General features: G+C 38.5%; 1 protein-coding gene across 1 annotated transcript in view; it reads left to right on the top strand.

Annotated features, from left to right (window-relative positions):
- tmem259 (transmembrane protein 259) overlaps positions 1-25424 on the top strand; it is a 90045-nt gene extending 64621 nt beyond the window's left edge. Inside the window, exons 4-11 of the mRNA XM_067230067.1 lie at positions 16485-16595; positions 18529-18651; positions 18789-18889; positions 19073-19130; positions 21244-21327; positions 21932-22064; positions 22523-22622; positions 23704-25424. Of these exons, the coding sequence (XP_067086168.1) occupies positions 16485-16595; positions 18529-18651; positions 18789-18889; positions 19073-19130; positions 21244-21327; positions 21932-22064; positions 22523-22622; positions 23704-24516 (1523 nt within the window). The 3' untranslated portion in view covers positions 24517-25424. The remainder of the gene's footprint in view (positions 1-16484; positions 16596-18528; positions 18652-18788; positions 18890-19072; positions 19131-21243; positions 21328-21931; positions 22065-22522; positions 22623-23703) is intronic.

Raw genomic sequence — 25424 nt, 5'->3', positions numbered from 1 at the left:
CATCACTATATATACAAGCACAATAAATCTGACTCTTTATGAGTATAAATCCCCTGAGAATGAAACATTATCGTGACCATTATGATTATACTGCTCGACAGCTACTGTCGCATACCTGGCTTCACTAAACAGATAAACCAGCATCATGACATGCTTGAGACTTTGGCTGGATTCGAACCTACGACCTTGCACTTCAAAGGAGCCCGTCTTATCCCAGTGAGCCATTTTCAGCGCTGGGAATTGCTGTGTACAGTTACTGTATACAAAAAGTAAGCCGTTTCTCCTGTGGCACGCGTGGTCAGATTTGGCGCAAGTTTAAACAGCTGTAATTCAGTCCTATTTTGACATGTCAAGGTGATTGTGGTCTGAAGATAATCTGTGCCAAATCTGGTGAATATTGGATACATTGTGTAGGAGTAGGAAAAAAAGTTTAATTCATTCATTCAAAATGGCGGCCTCATCAATTTGTCTGGTATCATGCGTTAACATGCGTCAGACGCAGGATCTCCTAAGATATCACGAGACATAGGAATCACTTAAATACGACAAACAAATCAACAGTTATTGGTCAAAACACAATTGCCTATTGTAGCGCCCCCTAGAACTCAAATGACCCTACCTTTTTCAGACCTCTTCATAACAGGGTCATGTATCCATACACCAAGTTTGGAGTCAATGCATCAAAGATTCACTAAGATATGACCTCACTTCCCTTTTTCCGGATCAGTTGCTGAATTTGATTGGCTGTAACTAACAAACGGTTGCGAAAGTCAAAGCTCCAGGGGATAACTTTTGTGAGGCTTGGTCTGAAGATCATCTGTGGCAATTTTGAAGAAGATTCGACAAGAATTGTAGGAGGAGTAGCGAAAAAACGTTTCTCCTTAACATTCAAAATGGCGGAAAATCTATATGACTGGGTATGACGTCATAGTGTGCGTTGAACTTGTCTTGATCCAGGGAATCCAATGATACCTCATTTTGAAAAATACGGCATATGGTTCAAAAGTACTCAAGAGCGCTGACAGCTGATTATTTAGCTGTGCTCTGACTGCGTGATATGACGAGATGCTAGTGACGCGCTAAGGTCTCTGAGTCTCCTGCATTAACAAGTTCTGCTTGATTAGCAAGCTATTTTTACTAATGTTTTATTAGCTATTGAATGGTAATGCAAGCTAGCTAAAAACAATGTTAGTTAGCTTGGCTAAACTGGTTTTCATAGCAACAGAACCCAACAAATCAGATCAGTTGAACTTTATTCAGAAAGGGGGGATCTGTATTTTTTACTCTACTCTTAACGCATGACTATGTTTAACTTAATGTCTGCACCTCTCTGTCACCAACTGTCTCTGGAGTGGAGGGTGGGGGCTTCATATCCAACAAATTACACCCCTGAACTTTTAAAACAGATCTAATGGCCTACTAAAATTGTAAATACCCTATGGCTTCTTCTCCAATTGGGCCTCCATACAATGTCATCTAATATTTTCTGCCCATTCTGCACAGTTTTTGGGGACTTTCCACACCAGCACCCTTTGCCCAGTCCCTCTATTCTGACTTACTACATGTGTTTTCCAACACCAGTTACAATCAACCCTAGGCAGGGACGGCGCAAGATAATTTTTAATACAGGTTCTGAGGAGGTGCTAGATCATTGACAGGGGGAGCTGTGCAATTATATATACATAAATACAATTAATAAAGAAGCAGTACTTCTCTTGAGTGGTTTTTATTCAAGGATTAAACATTTAGACTTTCATCAAAGTAAAAAATGCTGGTTTGTCCTTTTTCATCAATGTCCTCAAAAAAAGCAGACTGCAGAGCGACTGTGTCTATGGGGTGACTGTCTGTCTGTGTCTCTGGAGGGCGGGCAGGCAGGCAGGCGGCCAGGCCAGGCCAGCTGAATGAAGCTGTCCAGCTAGAGAGGGATAGTCCAGCAAGGGGTCTGTGATGCTCTCAGCATTCTTTGTTGTTGCTCTCAGCATCCTCTATTGAACTCTGTTGAGCAGGCCTCTGCATGACCCTCCAGACCTGTAAAAGTGAAGAAAGGATCCATTTCAGTTCAGTTACATCCATCTACACTTGACATAAACTACAGTTTTGACCGTGAAATGCAGTGGCATTACTTGAACTTGAATCCAAATGTGTTGACCTGATGGAGACCCATGCAAGTCACTCAAAACTCGGGTTCGATTCCAGGCTCTGGCAAGAGTATTTAGCTCTAAACTGGTCAATATATACACATCTGACAAAAGACCAGCTCGACCCTTGCCTGTAAACAGTTATTCTGACTGTCAGAGACCTTTAAATAGCCTGACTTACTGAAATTGGCAAAACTAGCCTGTCGCTTTCTCAGGGCATATGATGAATGAAACAGGCTCGCCTTGAAAAATCAGATATACTTGCTATCTTTAGCAGGCCATTGTCTACAAAAAGCAGTCCTCCCTGACGTTTTTGGAGTAGAATTGAGTGAAATTCCAAATTGTTTACACACTGCCAGTGGGCGAGCCGAGCCTGACTCTGAGGCTAACGTCAAAACAATGTACCCCCGGGACGCAGTATCATTCCAATTGCAAGTCCACAAATCACAAAAATAATCGGAGCATCTGGCTAAAAGCACAATTCCCACATCTCCTAAAGGCTGCCCTCCTCGACCTTTTTAGTGTAGACCTAACTGTAAAATGGTGAACTTATGAACATGACGCGACCAAAACATGGCCTATGCGGTCTCCCTGGCGCATAGGCTTTTTAAAAAGACTTTCACGCCCCAAATCAAAATTCTGAGCCGACAGGTCCGTGGGGAATTGCTTTTTCTCCTAAAGGCTGCCCTCCTCTACCTTTTTGATGAACAATTCGCCGAGATGCAAAATGACTCACTAATTAAAAACACAGAGGAAAAAAGCTAGAGCTACAGTAGCTACTTTTCGAGTTCGGTTTTCCGTCACTTCAGACTCACGATCTAAAGGTCTAGAAGTGCTAAAACCTTCACCATAATTCAAGAGTAGTGTCCTTTCACGAAACCAATCATTGATTCTAGCTTAAAATGTGTAAAAATAGGACTTACCGAACATGGCTGCCTCCAACACTATCAGGCGATTCCAGTTGAAAACAACAATGGCCGCCGAAAAATAATTTATATTCGTAACGGCGAGCTGCGATTGGAAGCAAAATAAAACAGGAGCTAAAAACAGAGGGTGGGGGCTTGGTCAGCACACAATTTCCAGAAAGGATGTGTGTGCGTCTCGCCAAGCTCGCGCGTGTGTCAAGTAGGGTGACCACCTGTCCCGCTTTGCGCTGTATCGCACAGCATTTTCAATATGGGACGTGCGGGACAAGGGGTGAAAATGCTGTGCGACACAACGCAAAGCGCGACAGGTGGTCATCCTAGTGTCAAGGGGCAGGATGAGTCTGAGAGTTTGGAGCACGCGCGCTGTGGAGCAATTCAATTGAATTCAATCATATATTGACATATCAAGGTGAAATTGCGTATGGTACTTCAGAATGATGTCATCTTGAAGGCACAAAGGTTTGAAAAACCATCAGTCAAAATTATATCTGATTTATTAACACAAAGATATTGTGGCAATGTGGACATTTACATAAAATTATATCTGATTTATTAACACAAAGATATTGTGGCAATGTTGACATTTACATAAATACACTTTCAGCCATTTTGTATTGCATTCCTTATTCAATTAAAATCACCTTATAGAAAGACATGTATTCTACAAATCTGTAACAATTTTCAAGTCGATTGGATCTATGGTTCATGAGGAGAAGGGTTTTGAAGGTTGTATCAAATTTGGACAGTACAGCAAAATCTATCATGGCGGACCTTATGGGTTCTTGAGGCTTTTTTGTTCCCCATGAGAAATAAGGCATGTATACCAATTTTCAGGCATTTTGGAAAAATGGGGCTCTGGGGAAATCAAGTAGACTTTGGGCGAGGCTTATAGCGCCACCTATGGGCGTACATGGGCCATTCGCGGTCTGGGAGTAGTGAGTGACCTGTTGTATCATTGGGCCAAATTTGAAAAAATCTGGTCAAGGACTTTTACATTTACATTTAGTCATTTAGCAGACGCTCTTATCCAGAGCGACTTACAGTAAGTACAGGGACATTCCCCCCGAAGCAAGTAGGGTGAAGTGCCTTGCCCAAGGACACAACGTCATTTTGCACGGCTGGGAATCGAACTGGCAACCTTCAGATTACTAACCCGACTCCCTCACCGGTCAGCCATCTGACTTTTTGAGCTATTGGGCCATTTAGCGTAGAAATATAAGAATAAGAATACTAACAAAAACAATAGGTTTCCTCCTACCGGAGGAACCCTAATAACTAGAGAGGGTACAATTTCTGGGGAAATTGTAGGGTGTGCTTGCTTGCGTCGGTTGCACAGGGGTCCGTTTTTGAATGACATTTTTACAACTGATATTTCTGTATATTTTATATAAAAATGCATACTTATTATTTATAAAGATTACATAGATTTAAAAGCCTCTTTTTTTTCCTGCTCATTTACAACTCAAAATACGAGTGAAGTGTAGAATGAAATAGATGTCTTCTCATTTCCCCTGCAAGAGGCAGCCTCATAGCTGAATCAAAACGAATACATTTGGCAGACCGGTGTAAAAATGTACCTTATCTCTATGATTTACATTTAGTCATTTAGCAGACGCTCTTATCAGAGGCACAGGGTCGGGAATTGAACTTGCAACCTTCAGATTACTAGCCCGATTCCCTAACCGCTCAGCCATCTGACTCCCATTTTAAACAACCTTTTAAGTTTTTCCCTTCCCTACTCATATTGCATTGACGTTACCGGCAGTAGAAGATGGAATCGCGATTCAAACAGTACCATCTGCTAACTGAAAATATGCCCCCAAAAACGTAAATAAGCTTGACATTTATTTAGTGGAAAATCGCTCATTCATAAAAAGCTCACTGGTAGCGATCATTGTCAGTAACAACGCAAAATGTGATATAGCCCTGTGTGGAGAAGCTGCCCTGGTAAATTGTATTACTACAGTACACTAGACTACTGCTGTGTTCGTCTTGGTAGCGATTGCGTTGGATGAATTAGATTTAACATTCCGTTGTACGGTTTAGGCTGAAATTAATTATTTTCATGAACAGATTGACAAAGTTTAAGCTGTAGCAATGAAGTTCAGGTTAGCAGTCAGATAGTTTCACCTATTGAAAGACTTTTGATTTAATTAGGGGGGTGCCGTTCTGTCGCCGTTTGACTTCCTAAACAGCTGTGTAGATGTTTTTGTAGTGTGTCTCGCGTAGCCTACAGCATTGCAGTGAGCTGCACTGGTTTGAAACCACAGGTAATGATAATTTCACCAACAAATCGTTTACTTGTAATGTAATGTCATAATATATCCTACAACGAAAATGTATTTGTGAGGAATGTTTATTTTAACGATTGAAAACAGATGCATCATAGACCACTGTAGTATGTGTTGCCTGGGCAACAGAGGCTAATCTGTCATGATGCTAATGCTTCAGTGAAATAGTAGACTGCCGTTTCCGAAAGTAGATGTGGGCCTACTTCCTTAATAATATCAGCTAATATTGTACATTACATTCCACAATTGTGTTTCACATCACAAAGTAAAATTAGTAAATAGTTATCACCCTGGCCTCTTTGCTTGTGGCGTTTCTGCAGCTGCCTTGCCGTAAAGCTATAGTTAGCCTAGCTATCCCCCAAGTTAACAGATGCGAAACAAATGTTCTGCTACAGGTAGTCACGCGTGTTTTCGTGACGTTAGTAACGTCAGTGACCGTGGCTAGTAATTTAGCCACCGTTAGCCTCCCTTTTCACCACAAAAACTTAACTTGAGCCTAAACCATGCAACGGAATGTAAATAAAAATACAAGCAACTCAATCGCTACCAAGACGAAACGTTTGACACCTAGGTTGTCTATGTAGGCCAAATATTGACGAAGATTTAGGGTGCCAAAAATAAATAATAACTAGAAAGGTACATTTCCTGAAGAAAATGTGTGTGTTTGCTGAAAGCAGTTGAAACGATTGTTTTGATGGCTTGAATAGTGAAGAAGGTTTTACCAAAAATTTAAGAGGTATGTGCTTTAAAAAGAAAATGGTGAGAAAGTGTTTAAAGTATATCTGTCATTGTTATGCATTGCGATATTTTCTTACTGTTGAGAATGGAGAAAAAACAGTGATGAAAAGAGTATCTTATTGACTTTCATACATTTTTTATTGTTAAAAGTAGTGGTGGGCATAGATTTTTTTTTAATCTAGATTAATCTCACTGTAATATTGCCGTTAATCTAGATTAAAATGGCTCATTTGAATTCCACCGAAGGCATTCAGAATATGTGTGCTACCCAAATAATGACTAAAAGTAAGTCTTTGAGAACGGGTTTTCATAAGACAAGTGGCGCATTAGACCAGGGTCTCATCTCCTGTTTCCAAAATGCATCACAAACTGCTTGAGAAAGCTGTTCTACTATGATAATTGGTGATGAAAATAAATTATGTTCAATAAGATGTACTTGTGTTTATTAACTGTTTATTAGATTAGTTAGCTTGGCTGATAGAGCTGTGCTGACGGGCTTGCTTCGGTTGCACTCAAACAGTAGTTTGACGACGACTCTTCCCCTGCGCTACATCAGTGCTTGGCCCGGCATCATCCGCATTAGCTAAGGGATGCTTTGCGTTTAGGTGGTATTTGAGACTGAAAGAACTCCTACAGTAAACTAATTCCGCATAGCACAAGGTGCAAACAACCTTAGTCTTGTCGAGGTTTCCATTGGGAAGCTTCTTAAAAATACATTTTCCCTGAAGCAAGCCAGGCGGCTTCATAGCTGCATCCATGTTAGCACGTTACGTTTGATGTGATAATTTCATACACAAGGCATACACACAGGTTCAAAGACTCGTTCTTGCCCTCTACAGTGCAATTCAGCTAGGTATACATCCGCACTAAAATATCAAGGTGAAAGTCATTATAGCTTGCGTAGTACAGACCCAGCTCCCAACCCAACTTTGAGAATAGATTAACGGCAATATTTTTTTTATCGCCCGATAAGTGTCGCTGCGTTAACGCCGATAACGGCCCACCACTAGTTAAAAGTATTAAAGAATGAAAGATTGAGAAACAGAAAAAAGTTTGAAGTTAGAAAAATGAGCAAATATAGTGATGAAGAGTATATTGCATAACAGTTATCAATATCATAGCAGACAAAAGTATGTCAGCAGTATGAAGGTGAAAATAAGTGTTGCTTTGAAACCAAAATGGTGAGACAGTGTTAAAAGTATATCTGTCATTGTTATGCATTGCAATATTTTCTCACGGTTGAAAAAGGAGAAAAAAGAGTGATGAAAAGGTTATCTTATTTAATTTCATAAATGTTAAAGCGTTATGTTAGAGCCATTTTATTTCATTCTAAACCTTTTACATTTTTAAACCCTTAGTATTAGTTAGACTTGTACACTTCTTATTTAATATTCTTATATGTTTAATGTGTGCACCTTCCTGCCACAGTAAATTCCTTGTCTGTGTGATGTTTCTTGGCGAATAAAACCCATTCTGAAAAGTATTAATAATTGAAAGATGTAGAAACAGAAAAAAATTTGAACAGTGAAGAGCGTTGGCCAATCGGATTGGTTCCTTGTTTCTTGTAACGTAGCAACTGTTGGTCATTGTCAACATTTCTAACCTAGAATCTAGGTTTTAGGTTCAAGATGGAGAAACTAATCATGTGTGCCTGCACAACCAGTCCTGTTCAGACACTTAATTTAAAGATGACATCAAAATAATAATCCATAGTGCAGGGTTGCCGATGTTGTCGTTGTCCGTGGTGAGTTTTTTAAATTCAATCTCGTCACATTGTGATTTTGTTGTGCAACTGGAAAAGCTAGCTACTCTAACTCAGAATGCTGCTGCAAAAAAAGCAGAACTATTGTGGGTGGTAAATAAGATCATGCTACATCTAGCCAGCGGATCATTTCTTGCAAGTGTGTCAAAGTGGTATTTTTACAGACTGTATCAACACCGTAGGCGTGAATAATGCATGCATCGTCATTGTCGTCCATCTTTAGCCGAAGAAGCTAGAGAGAGGATGCAATGGGAGATTTCCTACAGTAAGCTAGATACTGCTTCAAATTGAAAACGGAGACGATCTTTTGATTAAAGACAAGTTCCTTAACCTTTGTTGTCAATATCGCCGATAAAAAGTAAATACTGTTACGAAGCATTTGTTTGTAGGTAACGAACGATAGACGTAGCTAGTTTCGCCGTTCTATAGTATGGCAGCTACAGTACTGTATGATGACAGTCGTAGCTAGCGTTGTAAGCACTCGTCACTAGAATGGCCATAACTTTAAAACAAAAGATCATATTTCAAATCTGTCTGCTGTTCTATATTGGCCACACAATTATGTATATATATCAACTCTAACATGGCCTGTATCTTGTATTGAAAGTGCTCGAAAACTAGCTTGTCTAATGTATGGTGGACTGAGAAAACATATTTGTCAAAGCGGAGCGAGCGGATGTCGTGGGAGAATTCCTACTGTGTTAGAATTACTGCTTCAAATTGAAAACGGAGAATATATTTAGAGTAAAGACAAGTTTCTTAACGTCTGTGTTCAATATCGTCAATTAAAAGTACAAACTTTTCAGGTACGAAGCTTTTGTTCGTAGTAACGCCAGCTGCAGTAAACCTTTCGTGACCCCGGTTTGGCTGTTCGTGACAGTCGGATATGACACTGTTGAGCCTCGATTTTTGCAGATTTCTGTGAAACTTTCTTAAAGAAAAATAATCTAGCTAGATTATGTACACTTTAAGATCAACATACCTTGTTTGGCCAATTTGGTCGATTGTGGAAAAAAGTAGAACGGTTTTTAGTTATGGAGAGCCATCGCGCTAGCTTGGAATTGCATTATCCCCCTCATCACTTCAGTGGTCATAACTTTTAAACAAAATAGTCTATCTTAAATCTGTCTGCTGTTCTGAATTCATGACAGAAGTACGCACATTTCATACGCTCTAACTTATCCTCTATCTTGTAGTTAAAGTGGTTAAAAATGAGGTTTTCTAAAAAAGTAATGCAGACGGAGAACACTTGTCAGAATGGCTCCATATTCAGTCAGGAAAGTGTTAAACACTGTCAAAAATTGACGCGGTGAGAAACAGTTCTGTCTGTACATGACAATTGAATTTGACTTGAACATTCTGAACCATTGAAACCCATTCATTTTTTTTAGCACTTTAAACTTTAATACCTTAAAAACTTGAAAAGTTATCAATGAGAAAAGTAATAGCACACTAGAGCAGTTCAGACTTTATCAAATTAAGTTTGTACGGTGTTTCTAGCTTAAACGGCGTAAAAGGAGTAGGCGACGGAAAAAAGTGGGAGGATTTTTTTTTTTATTATTATTTTTTTTTATATAATAATAATAAGTATGCAGAATAACAATAGTGTTTTTGCTTGCAGCAAACACACTAATAATAATAATATTAAGTATGCAGAATAACAATAGTGTTTTTGCTTGCAGCAAACACACTAATAAGTATGCAAAATAACAATAGTGTTTTTGCTTGCAGCAAACACACTAACTAGAAAAAAGCTGTTCCTGCGAAACAGCAGTGAGAATGCTGAAAACCTGAATGGGGATAGCTGACCATGCTGAAAATAGTGAAAATTTAGTAGAAAGTTATAAGCTGAAGCTTCAAAGCGCCCGAAATGTATTTTTTGAAAAGGGGCAGGAGCTGGACGAAGGCATAAAACTACAGAAAAGAGAAGAACAATGCAAAAAGATAAATAATTCAGAAGAATTTGAAATAAAAAGTAAATACTCTTCAGTTACGAAGCATTTGTTTGTAGCTAGGTAACGAATATTATGTCTGTAAAAACGTAGCTAGCTATGTGACCTGGTTTCGCCGTATGATGACAGTCGTAGTGTCACTAGAATGGCCATAACAAAAGATCATATTTCAAATCTGTCTTTCAAATCTCCATTTTCAATTTGAAGCATTAGATATGGCTGAGGGCAGAGAATAACAGAAATGTAGCTAGAATCCACACCTCAAACAAGTTAACCTAGACGCAAAACTATACGTCCAATCCCCAAAAAATTGGATATTTTCCGAGACCCAAGACTCTGCCGAAACCAGAGATGTCCTTTATATTTCTGTGCGGTCAGAAATTTTGTCGATTTTGTCACCAGATTTGCATTTATTCTCTATGGGGCGAGAGTTGGACTTTGTCTCGCTTTCGTGGGGCTCTGAACAAATGTGTACGTCTGTTGGATTCAACAAACAACTGTCTACGACCAGCACAAAATTAACTATCTATTAATCAAAAAATGAAGCATGAAGAGCGAAAATTTTGGCAATGCTGGCAAACTAGAAATATTTTTTCAACAACATCCGAAGCTCCACTCTAAGCGTTTCAGTCTGCACTCTAGGGTTTCACGTACACCCATGTAAATCTCAGAAACGCCTTGAAAAAGTCATGAAACGTAATCAGTGATATTGAAAAAGGTTGAATAGATATCAAAAAGCTGATTTAAAAAAAAATAGTTTAGGGTTTTGTCAACATTTTAAAGTTTAAATGGTGGCTCTAGCTGAAAGATTGAGGAAGAAGAAGGATTTGGAAGTTGAAGAAGTTTTAAGAAGTTTGAGAGGATTTGAAAAAAAACTCAATTGGAAAACCATGTTAAAAATATTATGAATATTGATTTATATTAATTCAAACATAACAGGTAGAAAGCTGAAAAGTCATAGCAGTCATAGACTGAAACTGCTGAATGTTTTGATAGCTGAACGGTTTTAATAGCTGAAGATTTGAAGGCGCTGAAAGGTGTCAAGGAAGAAATAGAAGAAGAATATGAAGAAGTTGAATAAAGATTCAAAGAACAATACTTGGAATGCTGAAGCAGCATTCCAACAATAACAGAAATGTAGCTAGAATCCACACCTCAAACAAGTTAACCTAGACACAAAACTATACGTCCAATCCAAAAAATAAGGATATTTTCCGAGACCCAAGACTCGAAACCATAGATGTCCTTTATATGTCTGTGCGGTCAGAAATACGACTCTACCGGCAGTTTAAAAAACGTCTACAGTACTTTCGAATTTCTCTGACGAATTTTACCCACCTCTCCATTGAAGTTAGTGAGATAATTTGAAAGGCTGCTCTCGCTTCAAGGCTCATAGCTGAAAATCTGTAAATGTGAGCTCTTTAGTAGTTACATTGGCTGAAAGAGGACAATTTTTCCTACATTTTAAGGTATAACTTGTTTCTTCAAGTTAAACTATATGAACGTTAGAGGAATTTGTTTGACAATTTAGTTGAATATCAGAAAAAGAACAGCCAGCAGAGTGTGCCACTCTGCTTGCTGCTCATTTATAAAAATCAAGAAGGAGCAAACATTTTAATGTATTTCAAAATTGGCTGAATATTTGAAAAACCTCAAAAATCATTTGGGAATAGCTGAATGTCTTGTGGAACATGTTAAAGGTTGAATGGTGTCTCTAGCTGAAAGTATGCTGAAGTAGTTACATTTGAAAGAGGAGGAATCTTTTTAATGATTTGAAAGGATTTACCATTACTTTTAATGGGAGAATAATTTGCACTAAAACCTTAATGTCTTAAAAAGTATAAAAGTATAAAAGTGAGAAATACCAAAAGTCATAGCCAACATCTCCTGAAGGAGATGAACGTTTTGATAAAAAAAAAATAGGAATCGGTGAAAGTATGGACTAGTTAAAGGCCAAAAAACGGCGGAAGAACTAAGAAGTTGGAATAATAATAATAAAGAGAAACAGGAAAACAATAGTGAGTGTGCTTTGCCATCTCACATATATGTTATTATTGTGAGAATGATATATGTGAGAGAACCAAGGTTGTGCCCTTGCCGAAGGCAAAGCACACCCAATAAAACTAACAATAACAATAGGTTTCCTCCTTACGGAGGGAATCCTAATGAATATAAAAGTTGCACAGGAAGTCAGCAATTAAACAAAAAAACAACATGTATATCTATCTGTATAGTGTCTCACTCACTCACTCTCACATCCTTTACTCACTCTCACTTCACTCACTTCACGCACGCAGTCACTCACTCGGAGAGAGGGCATACTAGAGTATTCAAACCTTGCTTCTGATTAAGCAGCATCACTGGAAGATTTGCCTTGATAAATATAAGCATATCAGCATTTTTAGGAGTCAACCTGTTCCTCTTCTCATCTAAAATATGTCCTGCTTTGCTGAAAAGTCGCTCGCTATCTACACTTGTACAAGGTGCGGAGAGCAGGAAAGAGGTCTTTACTGGCCTTCCAAAAAGCAGTGGCTGTCCATGACTGTTTTCGTTCGAATGAGGGTCTCACAGAGTAACGTAGCACGTGTGATTCAGAAAATTCCAACCAACTATTTTCCGATAGGCAAAAACTATGACAAACGCTATAGTATGGCTTCAAAATGTACAATTAGAGGCTAACAAGTAACACTAGCAGGTAGTAGCATTGCTACGAGTATTATGCTAGGTTGCTAGGTAACGGAAGCTAACTAAAGCTAGCTAGCTTCCGTTTTGGAAAACAAACTCTGGTGGAAGCGTCGGAAATATTTAGAACTCACGCATCTAAAGGTTAAAGAATCATTTCTTACCATTTGCGGCCTGAAATGCCTATCTAACGTTTTATTGAAACGTCTCTGATAGTAGTTCTCGCAAATTTTATGTAATCTGATCGGCCATGTTTGATCGGCCGTTTTGAGAACGCAGATCAAAACCGATAATGGGAATATCGGCCGATATGGATCGGCTCAGATCGGAGCATCCCTAAATATTTCCATTTGTTAAAACAGCTAGAGCTACTTGCTTCGGCCAAGTCCGACATCTTCCACTTCAAACCGCTAGAGCCTGCGCTTATGCAGCAAAAACTCACGTCCCCCATGCAACTGCACTACAGCTAGCTAACAATTTTAAAGAGGCAGCGTTCACTTTTACCCTAAGACGATACATTTAGATTTTAATTCAATATTGATTTGTACAGAACTGTTTGACTAATTTACAGTATGTAACGCAAGTACATTACAGGTAACTGTAATTAAATTACCTAAAAATGCAGTCATCGCTTACTTTACTTTTTCAGTGGATAAGTAATTTAATTACAGTAATGTGTTACTTAGTAACGCGTTACACCCAACACTGGCTGCAACTAACGATTATTTTACTAATCGATTAATCTGTCGATTCTTTTTTCGATTAATTGATGAATCGGATAAAAAACTAAAAAGCATTAATTTCCAACCCTTTATTCAAAAACAGAACTGACTGTGCAAATTCACAGTGCAAAAAATCTTCAGAATGTGCACAAAAAGGCACACAATTTTGAAAAAGTTATCAATATTAGCGTGGATGTAATGCTATTTTCCAAGATGAGCAGTTTATTTGAGTTTTGTTTAAAACTTTATTGAAAATTGAAAGGTTGTGGAAGTAGGCCAGACTTTATTAGAATAATCTGGTGTATATTTAAGATTTTTTGACACAATTTTGAAAAAGGTTAAGATTTGCGAGGATTAAGATATTTTCAAAGATTTGTGATTTTCTATCATTTTATTTGAAACTTCATTGAAAAAGTAAAGGCTGTGGAAGTATACCAGACATTGTTAAGATACTCTGGTGTCTGTTTGAGGTTTTATATTCCTAAAAATATTATAAAAGTCTACATTTTTCTAAATGGTATGGGTTGTTTTCACCCGGTCCCTAACGCGATGCTGCAAAATAGCGTCTTCCGAATGTGAGACGAATGTCGAATATGAAACTAACTTCACCTCGGTCAATTAACACACTGTTTGATGTATTTAGTGTGGAATGCTCCCACACCTTGGATGACTTGGGTCGTACTGATTTCTCTGCCTCCGCCATGTGTTTCAGAACAACGTTACTCAACAACGTCTCTCCGATGGCCTTTCCTCTACCTCTGCTCCGCGCTCAACTAAACTTTTTTTTTTATATACTCAAGCATTTCCGCGACATATTGAGTAATAATCGCGCAACACAACGAATCGATAATGAAATTCGTTGCCAACACTTTTAATAATCGATTTTAATCTATTAAATCGATTCGTTGTTGCAGCCCTAGTTAGGAGTCTTCAGACAGGGACGTTGTTACTGACACGTAATGATCACTAGAAGTCGCTTCTTGCCAATGGTCTAATTAGATACAGTTAGGGGTGGGCGATATGGCCAAAATCTTCTCACGGTATGAGTCATTTTATATCACGGTTACGGTATATATTACGGTATAGTAATTGTTCTGTAAATTTGATTAAGAAATGGTACAAAATAACCCTACCATACTTCATCATCCCACTCGATTATTTATTACAAACAAAAACAACTGCCTCACGAGACAACACTTGAGTTAAAAACAAAAGACTCCAAAAAGTTACGAGTACGAGCGTTCCGATTGGCTGATACGCAGTCATGCCATCCGTGTGGTGACCTACTCACAGCTCAATACGGATCGTTAAAGCTCGGTCGATATGTTAAAGCCTCAGTTTGATATTTCCCGGCATGACCTCACTCTCAGTTAGTAAGTAGTTAGCCTTCACTAATCATCCTAGATCAAGAATGCTAGCAACGCCACCAGTTTACAACAATAATTTTACAGCACGAGACATAAAACTTGAACAACAAATCGAATTGGTTACCTGCAAAATGGGTCATCAAATATATAATTAATTAGCATCGGCATGGATGTGGTCCGCTTACACAAAATACACTCCGTTCCGTCAGACCAACGCAAATGTGCTTCAAGGTCAAACGAAAATAGCAAATCAAATAAAAGTTAAACTACAATTCTAAATATCGCAAGAATGCGATTTATATGATGGCTTATATACAATACAACAACCAGACATTTAATTGACACGTGTAATACAAAAATATAGTATAAAAGTATACCGCGGTTGAAACGGTATAGCCAAATCTCTCCCGGTAGACACATTTCTACCGTCGCACGGTATATACCGTCATACCACCAAGCCCTAGATACAGTTATAGGCGACTGACAAAAATTAGGCAAGAGTCATTAGTTTGGAAATTCTAGGTTATAGGCTTACTTGATGTTACATGTTGATGCTTAGCCTATTCAATTTAACAACTTTCGGAATGACAAGACGGGCAGTGGATAATATCATACTGGTTGAGAATGTCTATTGTGGTTTTATTTGGGCTATTACTGTAACATTGGGACTCCAGTTCCAAGTGTGGATGGAGGGGTTACACAAAAGCAGTGGTGCATTATGTGTAAAACGAAAGTTGCATTTGATAAATCAAGTAGGTGGCCTCTCTACTACAACTAGCCAGACAAATCATTTAGAATATGTTTTGTTCCCTTTACTCTCTGGCATTGCATTATGCACAGGATTTCTTCTTTTTTTCAGCTGGTAAACGTGAAGGCATCTTTCAGGCATCCCATCCCCCCTTCTAATGATCGATCGTGTAGTGTATCAAAAAATTAGGGCTCATCAGTTTCTTTCAAGGCTGTCTACTCTATTCCAGTTCCAACATTCCCAGCATTCCATTTTGATACTTACAGCTCAAGAATACATTTAATTTAGCTTACTGTTATGTTCACGCACTCTTTGTACAGAATATGGGCATTCATTGCAGCCAGATTCTAAGAAGCTGTAAAATACAGCTACTCATTTATACTACTAGATATTTCTGAAATGCTATTGTAAGCAATTGTATTGAGTAACCTGTTATTATGTTAGGCAGGGTATAAAAAAAGGGGGACTTGGATTCTGAAGGAAGAAGTTGTGTGCAAAGAGAGTGGAGACAATTGTGGCCAGCCGCACCGAGAAGTCAAGGAGCCCTGTAGTCTGTCCGTGTCTCTAATTATTGTCAATTATAAACATTCAAGAACAATCAGTTAAACTATTGTGAACAGTGATCATAACACCCTCCGCCCATACCGTCATCTCCTTTCAGTAGGCCTACTTATATTCATAAACGGATTAGTTTACCATTGCGCTTACCAGTCAACAAACAAACGCCCATGTAAAGCTAATGCACTTCATAGAATTCAGAAAAGTTTTTGTCATCATTTTGCACGTAATTATAGGCTATATATAAACTAGACATATTTTTCTGGACAAACAAATATTATTTAGGCTATACAACCTTTGTCTGAATGACAGACTGCAATGGAACCCTGCAACATCTGTTTTAATCTTAATCTGCAATTAAACCAAAACATGAGTAAATTTGCCTTAAATGAGCTTTTCCGGTGTGATTAAAAAATACTGATGATATAACACATCTAGTAAAAAGTCTAGAAAGCAGGGTCCTGGAATTTGATTGAGTGCGAAGACACAATTGGGGTCAAATGACCCCTGCTCTACGCTTCTAGTGTTAAGAGGGTAGAATGTTCACTGTGTTTAAGGTGAGTATTTTGATTAAACATATGTGTGTATTTTTTTCTTTAGTATGGCCTCAGGAGGAGTACATAGTGGAGTACTCTCTGGAGTATGGCTTCCTCCGGCTCTCCCAAACCACCCGACAGCGGCTCAACATCCCTGTCATGGTGGTCACTCTAGGTAAGCTACATTAAGTGCAACTATTAAACTTTGGACAAAAAGTTATAAGAAAAGAATCAGTGAAATAAGTACATGGCCTGGAATTCCTACTGCGGGAAGATTAATATTCTGGCCAAGCCCCCAATGTGTTATGTCCCTCTTTGAACTTGCACGGCTAAGGTGTTAAGCACGATGTCTAGGGGGAACCTGAGGGTATAACAACTGTAGCCACAAAGAACACAAACGAGACAGGGTGTCAATAGCCAGGTGTTTATTAACAACAAAGTCGTCACAGGAGAACCATGAACGGTACCAAAGAAAATAAAACAACAAAAGTGCTAAATACCCTGCCTAACCTAAATAATAGAAAAGCAGTGGCACTTACAGGGATTCTAACTTTCAATTTACTTTGGGTATTCCTTGTTTAGCTAATTTTACAGGATTGTTAAGACGTTGACATAATGAGTGACTGGGGTACAGCGAAGAGGTTAATTTACATTTGAGCTCAGTACAGAGCCATTATTCTGCCAGATATACATTAGTTAATTACAACTAATCAGTGATGTAAGACAACTGCAAGCTCTTTATTGAATGTATGGGGAATCAAACCCTTAACATGTACACAGGGGAAATCACTGTTTCATGGTTTGCAGATGAGCAGTTGTGAGTTCATGTATGCGATTCAGATAACACTTTCTTAATTTTGGGATCCTTGACATCCTCATGTAGTTGATCAGTTTGACTTACAATCTAAGAAGAATATCAACTATAAAGTGAATGTGACTTTAGTTAAGTAAAAAAATTACAAAGAGAGCATAATAGGCCAGCCATAGCTAGAGCTTGTTTGTGGGAGCAGAGACACTTTTGTTATTGTTAACTAAATCTAATCAATACAATCAAGTCTTGAACTTTATGTAACATGTCTTGCATGCATTGAATTACTTAAGTCTGTAACACATAACCATCTCTTAACTCTTGGTGTCTTATCAGCTGCCTATTCTCCAAACTAATATTAGTCAGTATGTTTACATGCACACTGATATGTTACTATTTTTAGGGTGGACAGATTTTCAATTTTGCTCCTTTTTATTTAAAAAATGTATGTAATCTTAACGCGACTTTAAAAAATCGTTAGTGTAATGTTTGTAACCTCCAACGGCTTTCAAAAAATACCTTTTTGTGACAGTTTGTACTTTTTTACTACAAGCTCCCGCTTAAAGATATTGAGATTGGCAGCACCTAAATGCTTTTTGGCATTCTATATGAATGTTACTGTTCTATGTCATAAACATTTGTTTCCAGCCTTGGTTTTACTTCAGTTTTATAACTGGCAAGAATAAATGTCTTAACTGATGCTGTCATTGAGTTGGTGTGATTGTTGATAACAATGTTAACTAATTAGTTATCCAGTCACAAGTACTGTAGATAGCTAGTTATGGTCATCTAGCTCTTAAAATTCTGACTGGCTGTATTTTGACCAGCTGATGTACATTTACATGTATTCATTTAGCAGACGCTTTTATCCAAAGCAACTTCCAAGAGAGAGCTTTACAAAGTGCATAGGTCACTGATAATAACAACAAGATAGCCCCCAAAACATTGCGAGTAGCCAAAACATGAAGCACATAATGTGAACAGCCAAAATAAGTGCCAAAGGGAAGAACCATAAGAGCATGTAGTTATGTATTGGCATAGATAACTCATTGTACAGCGGGTAGTTCCGACCTTGAAATCTGACTGATTGGCAGACGTTGAAAATTGATGATATACCACAGGTTAACCTTTTCACAGTTTGATTAGAGAAATTCATCTTATTCATCTTGCTGCTTTTTAGCTAGCCAGCATTTCATAAAAATATTAAATAATTGGATAGTCCTTTGACTCCCAGATGAGCATTATATCATAATAGGGTTGCCTCTTATCTTAGGTGACAACTGATTCTTTTTGTTTTTAGATCCTCTGAAAGATCAGTGCTTTGGAGATGGTTTCAGCCGCTTTCTCCTGGATGAGTTCCTCGGCTACGATGATATCCTCATGTCCAGTGTCAAGGCTCTGGCTGAGAATGAGGAAAATAAAGGTATGTTTATGTGCATTGTTTGTTAAGGAAATACACTTCACAAAAATACAAGAAAGTACACTTCCTTCTAATCTACTCACTTTTGTCCTATTTGAATATGTGGCAATTTTCAAGCAGTTTTTGCACTTTGTCAACAGGTTTCCTTAGGAATGTGGTATCTGGTGAACACTACAGATTTGTAAGCATGTGGATGGCTCGCACCTCTTACCTGGCAGCTTTTGTCATCATGGTCATATTTGTAAGTGGTTCAATGCACCTTTTCTGTAGCAAATTAGCTGTAAAATAATCATCCCAATGGCAACCTTTAATTTTAGATCAAGGGACCTTACATCCCTTGGTTTTTGTGGTGTACATGAGGGAAAATTAGTTTGTGCCATACATGTTTTCTTTTTATCAATCTTGTTTCTTTCCATACCTACAGACCCTGTCAGTCTCTATGCTTCTGCGTTACTCCCACCACCAGATTTTCGTTTTCATAGGTGAGCAGATTTTATCCCAACCTTGCAAGGGAGCCCTGAGTACAAGATGTACTAGAAAATATAGACAGACTAAATATAGGTGAAAGACATATTACACATAGTACAAAATTCATAAAATATAAAGAGTCAAATTCAATAATACTCCATATACAAAATAAAGACATTACAGATATCTAAATATAACTCACCACCAGTCTTTTGGCCATATAGCAGTGTAGTGTGTCTAATTTAAAATATTTCTATAGTTTTCCTAAATCTACCTTTCAGAACAGAGTTCTAAATTCTTAAGATTAACCTTGTTAAAGGGCCAGATTCAGCCCGTTGGCCCACAGTTGAATTGGTCTGATATAGGCCTTTGTATCAGTGTCACAGCGTTCTTCGGCCCCTTATAGCAAACACTTATAATACACCCATCATGCTACATGTGGCATCTTACCGCAAAACCAGAACCCTCAAATTAAGGAACATCTGTAAATAATATTACTACTAAAATATACTAATACACACACAAAATGCAAACATTTTACAATAAATTATTTGTGTGGTAAATAACATTGTCCATAAATGTAAATGTGAAAGATTTTGGACAATCTCTCTTCTGCACAGATTGCGCACGAGGGTCATTGACTAAGTAGTAGCAACTGCTTTATTATGCCAAAACCTAATTTCATTGACGAGATTCACAAACGTATTTGTCCTTAAAGGGGTCATTTACTGATTTTATAGTGTATTTCACACTGTTCCTTAAGGTCTCTTTCACCCTGTGAAATAGCCCTGGAATAAAACGAGAGCTTTTCTCCCTTTTATGGTATGCTCATGAATATATAGATGAGCTGCGCGCTGATTGGTTGGTTCACAACGAGTGAAGCTACGGAGCAAAGACGCAACACGGCCAACAGCACTCACTGAAACATCGAAGGTGGCCAGTGTATTGTATTTTCTGGTTCTTAATATTAAATAAATCACTCTTTGTCTTAAAAAAACATAGAAGGTGGAGACTTGAAATAAAAACGTACAAATAAATCTGTGTCTACACCACACTGTTTTCAACAGATTGACTAGATACGTTAGTTGTTTCCACTTCTGTTGTTCAAGCAAACGGGATCGACTTAGGTGGGTAACGTTACAGCTTAGCAACCAAACTATCGTGATTCAACTCAGTTTCAGTTAGCTATCTTGCTAACTAATAAAAAATAACCTGACAAAGATATGGACAAACATGAATCGTGAATTGTAGATTAACGTGACAACACAGGTTATTTATTCGAATGAAACACAGTCAGGAACATGAAATAACGTTAGCCCCATTGCCAATAAACTAAATCATCACACATTCTACCTATGCTAGATACAGGATACGTTAGCATTGCTAATAACTGTCAGCATCAAAATCATACTACAACTTGCGGTTGTGATGAACATAAGGTCGGAACAGCACCTCTTTTCAGCAACAGCTTCATAGCAAATCCTGCTTTACATGGTGAAATGGTTAGAGCAAATGTGTAATTGAGGGTCGAACTGCGCAGGGATCTTCTCATAGACAAACATCACAGCCGGTCGAGTGTTTGGTTCTTTGGGAAGACTCTGAAAAGTGTCAGCATTCCCTGTACAGCCTGGAACACTGCATTTACGACCGTAGTCCATTTTCAATGTCCTTGAAAAACGTTCTTCTTTGTAATTCCGTGGAAGTACACAGAGCAGTGTGCAGCAAATTTTGGGGCGTGACAAAGGTACAGACCAGAGCCAAAAAAGGTGGAGCCACATTTTTGACGTCACAAATGTGGATTTTTTTAAACCGCTCGTTTTACAGCAGCCGGTTCAAATTGTGAGATTTAGATAGGAAAGAGGTGTCAATGGACTTGCACCCATTGACACCTGGGTCAATGGGTGCCCAGGTGTCAATGTACTGTATGGACATACAGTACAGGAGATTTACTGTATGTCCATTTTACCCACCGAACTGTCGTTATTCAACTAGGACAAGGTACACTCGGTTTTGCAGCCAATGACCTCTTTAAAGTCATACAATTAAGGTGTACAGCTTGACATCCATCCAAAATGTATGATAATGTATTTTTGTTTTGATCTTTTTTTCCCCCCACTCTGCCCTCAGTGGACTTACTGCAGATGTTGGAAATGAATATGACCATTGCCTTCCCTGCAGCTCCTCTGCTCACCGTCATTCTGGCCCTTGTGGGTAAGATCCTTCAAGTGTTTTGGACCATACCTAGAAATAACAATTCTATTGTATTCTATTAATAAACGCACAGCAAATTAAGATATTGTTTGCCTTTATTGATGCATTTCTGTCCTCTTATGCACATGACTGAAATGTTAAATAATTAATTTGGCTTGTTAATTTGTCTTTCCTTCCTTTGACCGTCCAGCGGTTTGGAATTAAAGTAGAACACCTCTGTGGGATCTGGCATTGCAGTTTTACATAGTAGAACACATGCATTGTTTGTGACAAATTGAATTTTATATATTTTATATTATAGCGGTTCATGTTGTTTAATTGTAACTTGTTTAACTACATGCTCTTATGGTTCTTCCCTTTGGCACTTACTTTGGTTGTTCACAATGTGTGCTTCATGTTTTGGCTACTCGCAATGTTTTTGTGGTTATCTTGTTCTCATGATCAGTGACCTATGCACTTTGTAAAGCTCTCTCTTGGAAGTCGCTTTGGATAAAAGCGTCTGCTAAATGAATAAATGTAAATGTAATTTTCTGCATTACTTCATAAATATGGGGGAAATGACCAAGTTCAGACACTTACATACTTCCCCCCCTCCTTTCCACAGGCATGGAAGCCATCATGTCAGAATTTTTTAATGACACAACCACAGCCTTCTATATCATCCTAATTGTGTGGTTGGCTGACCAGTATGATGCTATCTGCTGCCACACCAACACCAGCAAACGTCACTGGCTGAGGTAAAACCCAAACACATCTGTAAACACCAGCACTGGTCATGTAAGTGGCTTGTTTGGTGTCTAAGCAAATCCATACACTACACCAATACAATTGGCTGGAGAAATGGGATCACACAAGCATAAGCCAAACTCAGCTGCAATTTGTCATGCTATAGGTGGGAGTCAGGTGGGAGTCAGGTGGGAGTCAGGTGGCTGAGCGGTTAGGGAAGTGGGCTAGTAATCAGAAGGTTGCTGGTTCGATTCCCGGCCGTGAAAAATGACGTTGTGTCCTTGGGCAAGGCACTTCACCCTACTTGCCTCGGGGGAATGGCCCTGTACTTACTGTAAGTCGCTCTGGATAAGAGCGTCTGCTAAATGACTAAATGTAATGTAAATGCTATTCATAATTTTTACTCTGTCCTTTGTCCTTATTTTTGAGGCAATTTCAGCTAAGACAGTCCCTGTTGTTTCTTTTCAAGGTTCTTCTATCTGTATCACTTTGCGTTCTACGCCTACCACTACCGTTTCAATGGGCAGTACAGCAGCCTGGCACTGGTTACTTCCTGGCTCTTCATACAGGTGATGTGGAAGTTCAATTAGTCAATGCCTTTAAAAAGCATTCAGATTCCTTACATTTGTACAGATTTAGTTATTTTGGGACTTATTTTAGATATTCTATTTACAAAATCCACAAGGGATAAATGCCCCCAAAAAAGTAATTGTATTAGTAATTGTAAAAAAATAAATATATTAGGTGTGCTTGCTTTCAAGGCACACTACTGTTATCTCACATATTTATTATTTCCCACCCTAACTGTGCGTCTCATTTTTGAATGCGTTGTTGCTATTACTTTCTGCAAGGTTTAAGAAATATGTCACACAAACATGTGGGGTTCTTGTTTGATACCAGCAATTTAAATGTTACTTCCACTGTTAAAAAAGGGGAAACACCCAGGATGACCTTAAGCAATTTATTAGTAGTCAATAAAATAGGATAAAACTAAAAGGTTTAAAAGTGATGGCAAATGACCCCTGTAGAATAAGCATAAGTCACAACGTCACACTATAATGACAATAATAATATAATACTTACCCTACATTTGTCATGTCATGAACATAATAACGTCCATTACAAAACTGTTAAATAAAAAATAATGGGAATAAACTTTGTATGTGTGCAACCATGTGCAAAGAAAGTGTAGATTATCAAGCCTTTTATCCCTGCGCTCAGTCAGCTCCAGGTAAATCAGCGATCGGCTAATGTTCCCTTTTTTGCTCATGCCTTGTTAAATGCAATACTAATACTATCGGAAATGCAATACCACCAAGGTTTTTGCCTCAAGCGCTTATTATTAAGCACTTATTTGGGCATATGGAGGACTGACTCGGACAGTGTCTCAGTGAACTGCTTTTTTTGTGGTGCCAATTTAGTTTCCGTTTTAGTTCTGCAAATCTCTAGGATTCCATTTCAAATATTTGTATGCTGTTGTTGACATTCACACTATTTTATATACGTTCTACAAATAACTAGTAATAACTGGCTTTTAACATTTACAATCACAGATTGTTAGGGAACTAGGCTAAAGTCTGTAAATCCATAACCATGTCGTAAACCATTTATTAACCATGACCTGGCTTCTATTCCGTCATCTATCCACAGCACTCAATGATCTATTTTTTTCACCACTACGAGTTACCTGCCATCCTGCAGCAGATCCGCATCCAGGAGATGCTGCTTCAGAACCAGCAGGCGGGCCAGGGCAACCAGACAGCCCTGCAGGACAATATCAACAATAATACAACTTCAACGAGTGCAACCCAAGGCTCTATTCCTGCTGCCATAGCTCCAGCTCAGGGAGGGGAAGCAATTGATCAGAACAGCACACCAAGAGAACCCCAAGCTGCCACCCAGGGCCAAGGTCCCATGCAGGGATCTCAGCCCAGCAACCTCGCAATGAGGGGTGAAGTTACATCAGACCTGAACTGGATGGCAGAGACTGCCGCCATCCTCACTGAGGCATTTTCCACCTCAGCTCCCCAGCAGCTTGGTGAATTCCTGCTGGATAGTGCAGAAGGGTCTGGGGTGGAGTTGGTTGAGGTTGATGGAGTGGAGAGTTCAGAAAAAGGCCTCAGCATAGTGGCAGAGATTCAGATGGGAGCAGTAAGTGGAGGTGAAGCGGCAGGGGGAGTTGGAGATACAAATGCTGGTAGTCCCAGTAAGGTAGCAGTAGAATTCAAAAGCATAGGTGATTTTAGTCACAGTGCACATGCTTCAGGCCCACTGTTTTGTCACTCTGTTCAAAACGAAGGTACCCAAAGAGGAGAGACTGACCAGATGTTCAGCCCCCCCTCTTCCCAAACGGACTGTAGAGATAGCTCCTTGGCACACATATCCACACCCAAGCAGGCCAAGACAGACTGGGACTCCAAGAAATATGACCCCTCAAATTCTATCAAACCCACTCAATGTTGAGTCCACTTATCACTTTCTTGCATTATGTATGCTTTACTAGTCATTCACAATGCAAAGTGGAACAGAGGAGAGGGGAAAAGACAGAAATGGACTGGTACAAAATGTGCCCTTCTGCATATTAGCTGTGGACTGGGGTACCTTTTTAGTTTTCAACTGCAAAAGGCCGGACTTATCAGTTTCATGTTCTTTTTGGAAGTATGTTTAGAACGTGTCACATTTCAGGTAAGCATTTGTAATCATTTTAAGGCTACTATGATTTGATTACCATGTGATTTAGTCATGAATGATTATTAAAGAAATACACATTTCAAAAATTGTGTTCAACTAAAGATTGTACAACAAAGACCAAAATTTGAACCCACGTTGTCTGTCTTACCTAATTCATTTACTGTGCATATGTGCAGTTTGATGCAACTCAATGGTAACATTTTTACCAATTTGCCACAAAAAATACATGAATTGTTTGACAATATCTTGTGATAGAAAATGTATATCTGAAGGATCAGTTGTTGTATTAAAATGCGTAATTAGTCAGTAAACTCAAAATCAATATTTCATTTAGTAAGAAATGTCTATTTGAGAAAAAAGGAATTCATACATGAGACCTACTCAAAATGTTGAACTTATGTCTGTCCGAAAGAAGCTCAACCATATGCTGAAAATGTTCATGGAAAATTATATTGGAATCAAGCCTGTGTGTTTACATATTCAGTGTATGTGTTAAAGTAGCAGATATTTTACAACTTGCTTCTTTTTGCTTCTTAACAAAGTTGAAATCCTCAAAAAGATGGAAGTAATTTTGCCACGTCATTTGCATACAGAAATTATTTTGCTGTGAGCAACTGCATAGTATTTACTGCTGGGTGGAGAAATTCACAACATTAAAGATTCCAAACTGGAACTCTGCT

Source organism: Osmerus mordax, chromosome 26 (genome assembly GCF_038355195.1).
Source record: "Osmerus mordax isolate fOsmMor3 chromosome 26, fOsmMor3.pri, whole genome shotgun sequence".
NCBI lineage: Eukaryota > Metazoa > Chordata > Actinopteri > Osmeriformes > Osmeridae > Osmerus > Osmerus mordax.
Note: the sequence above shows the minus strand (reverse complement) of the source record. Positions and strands in the feature narration are given on the sequence as shown.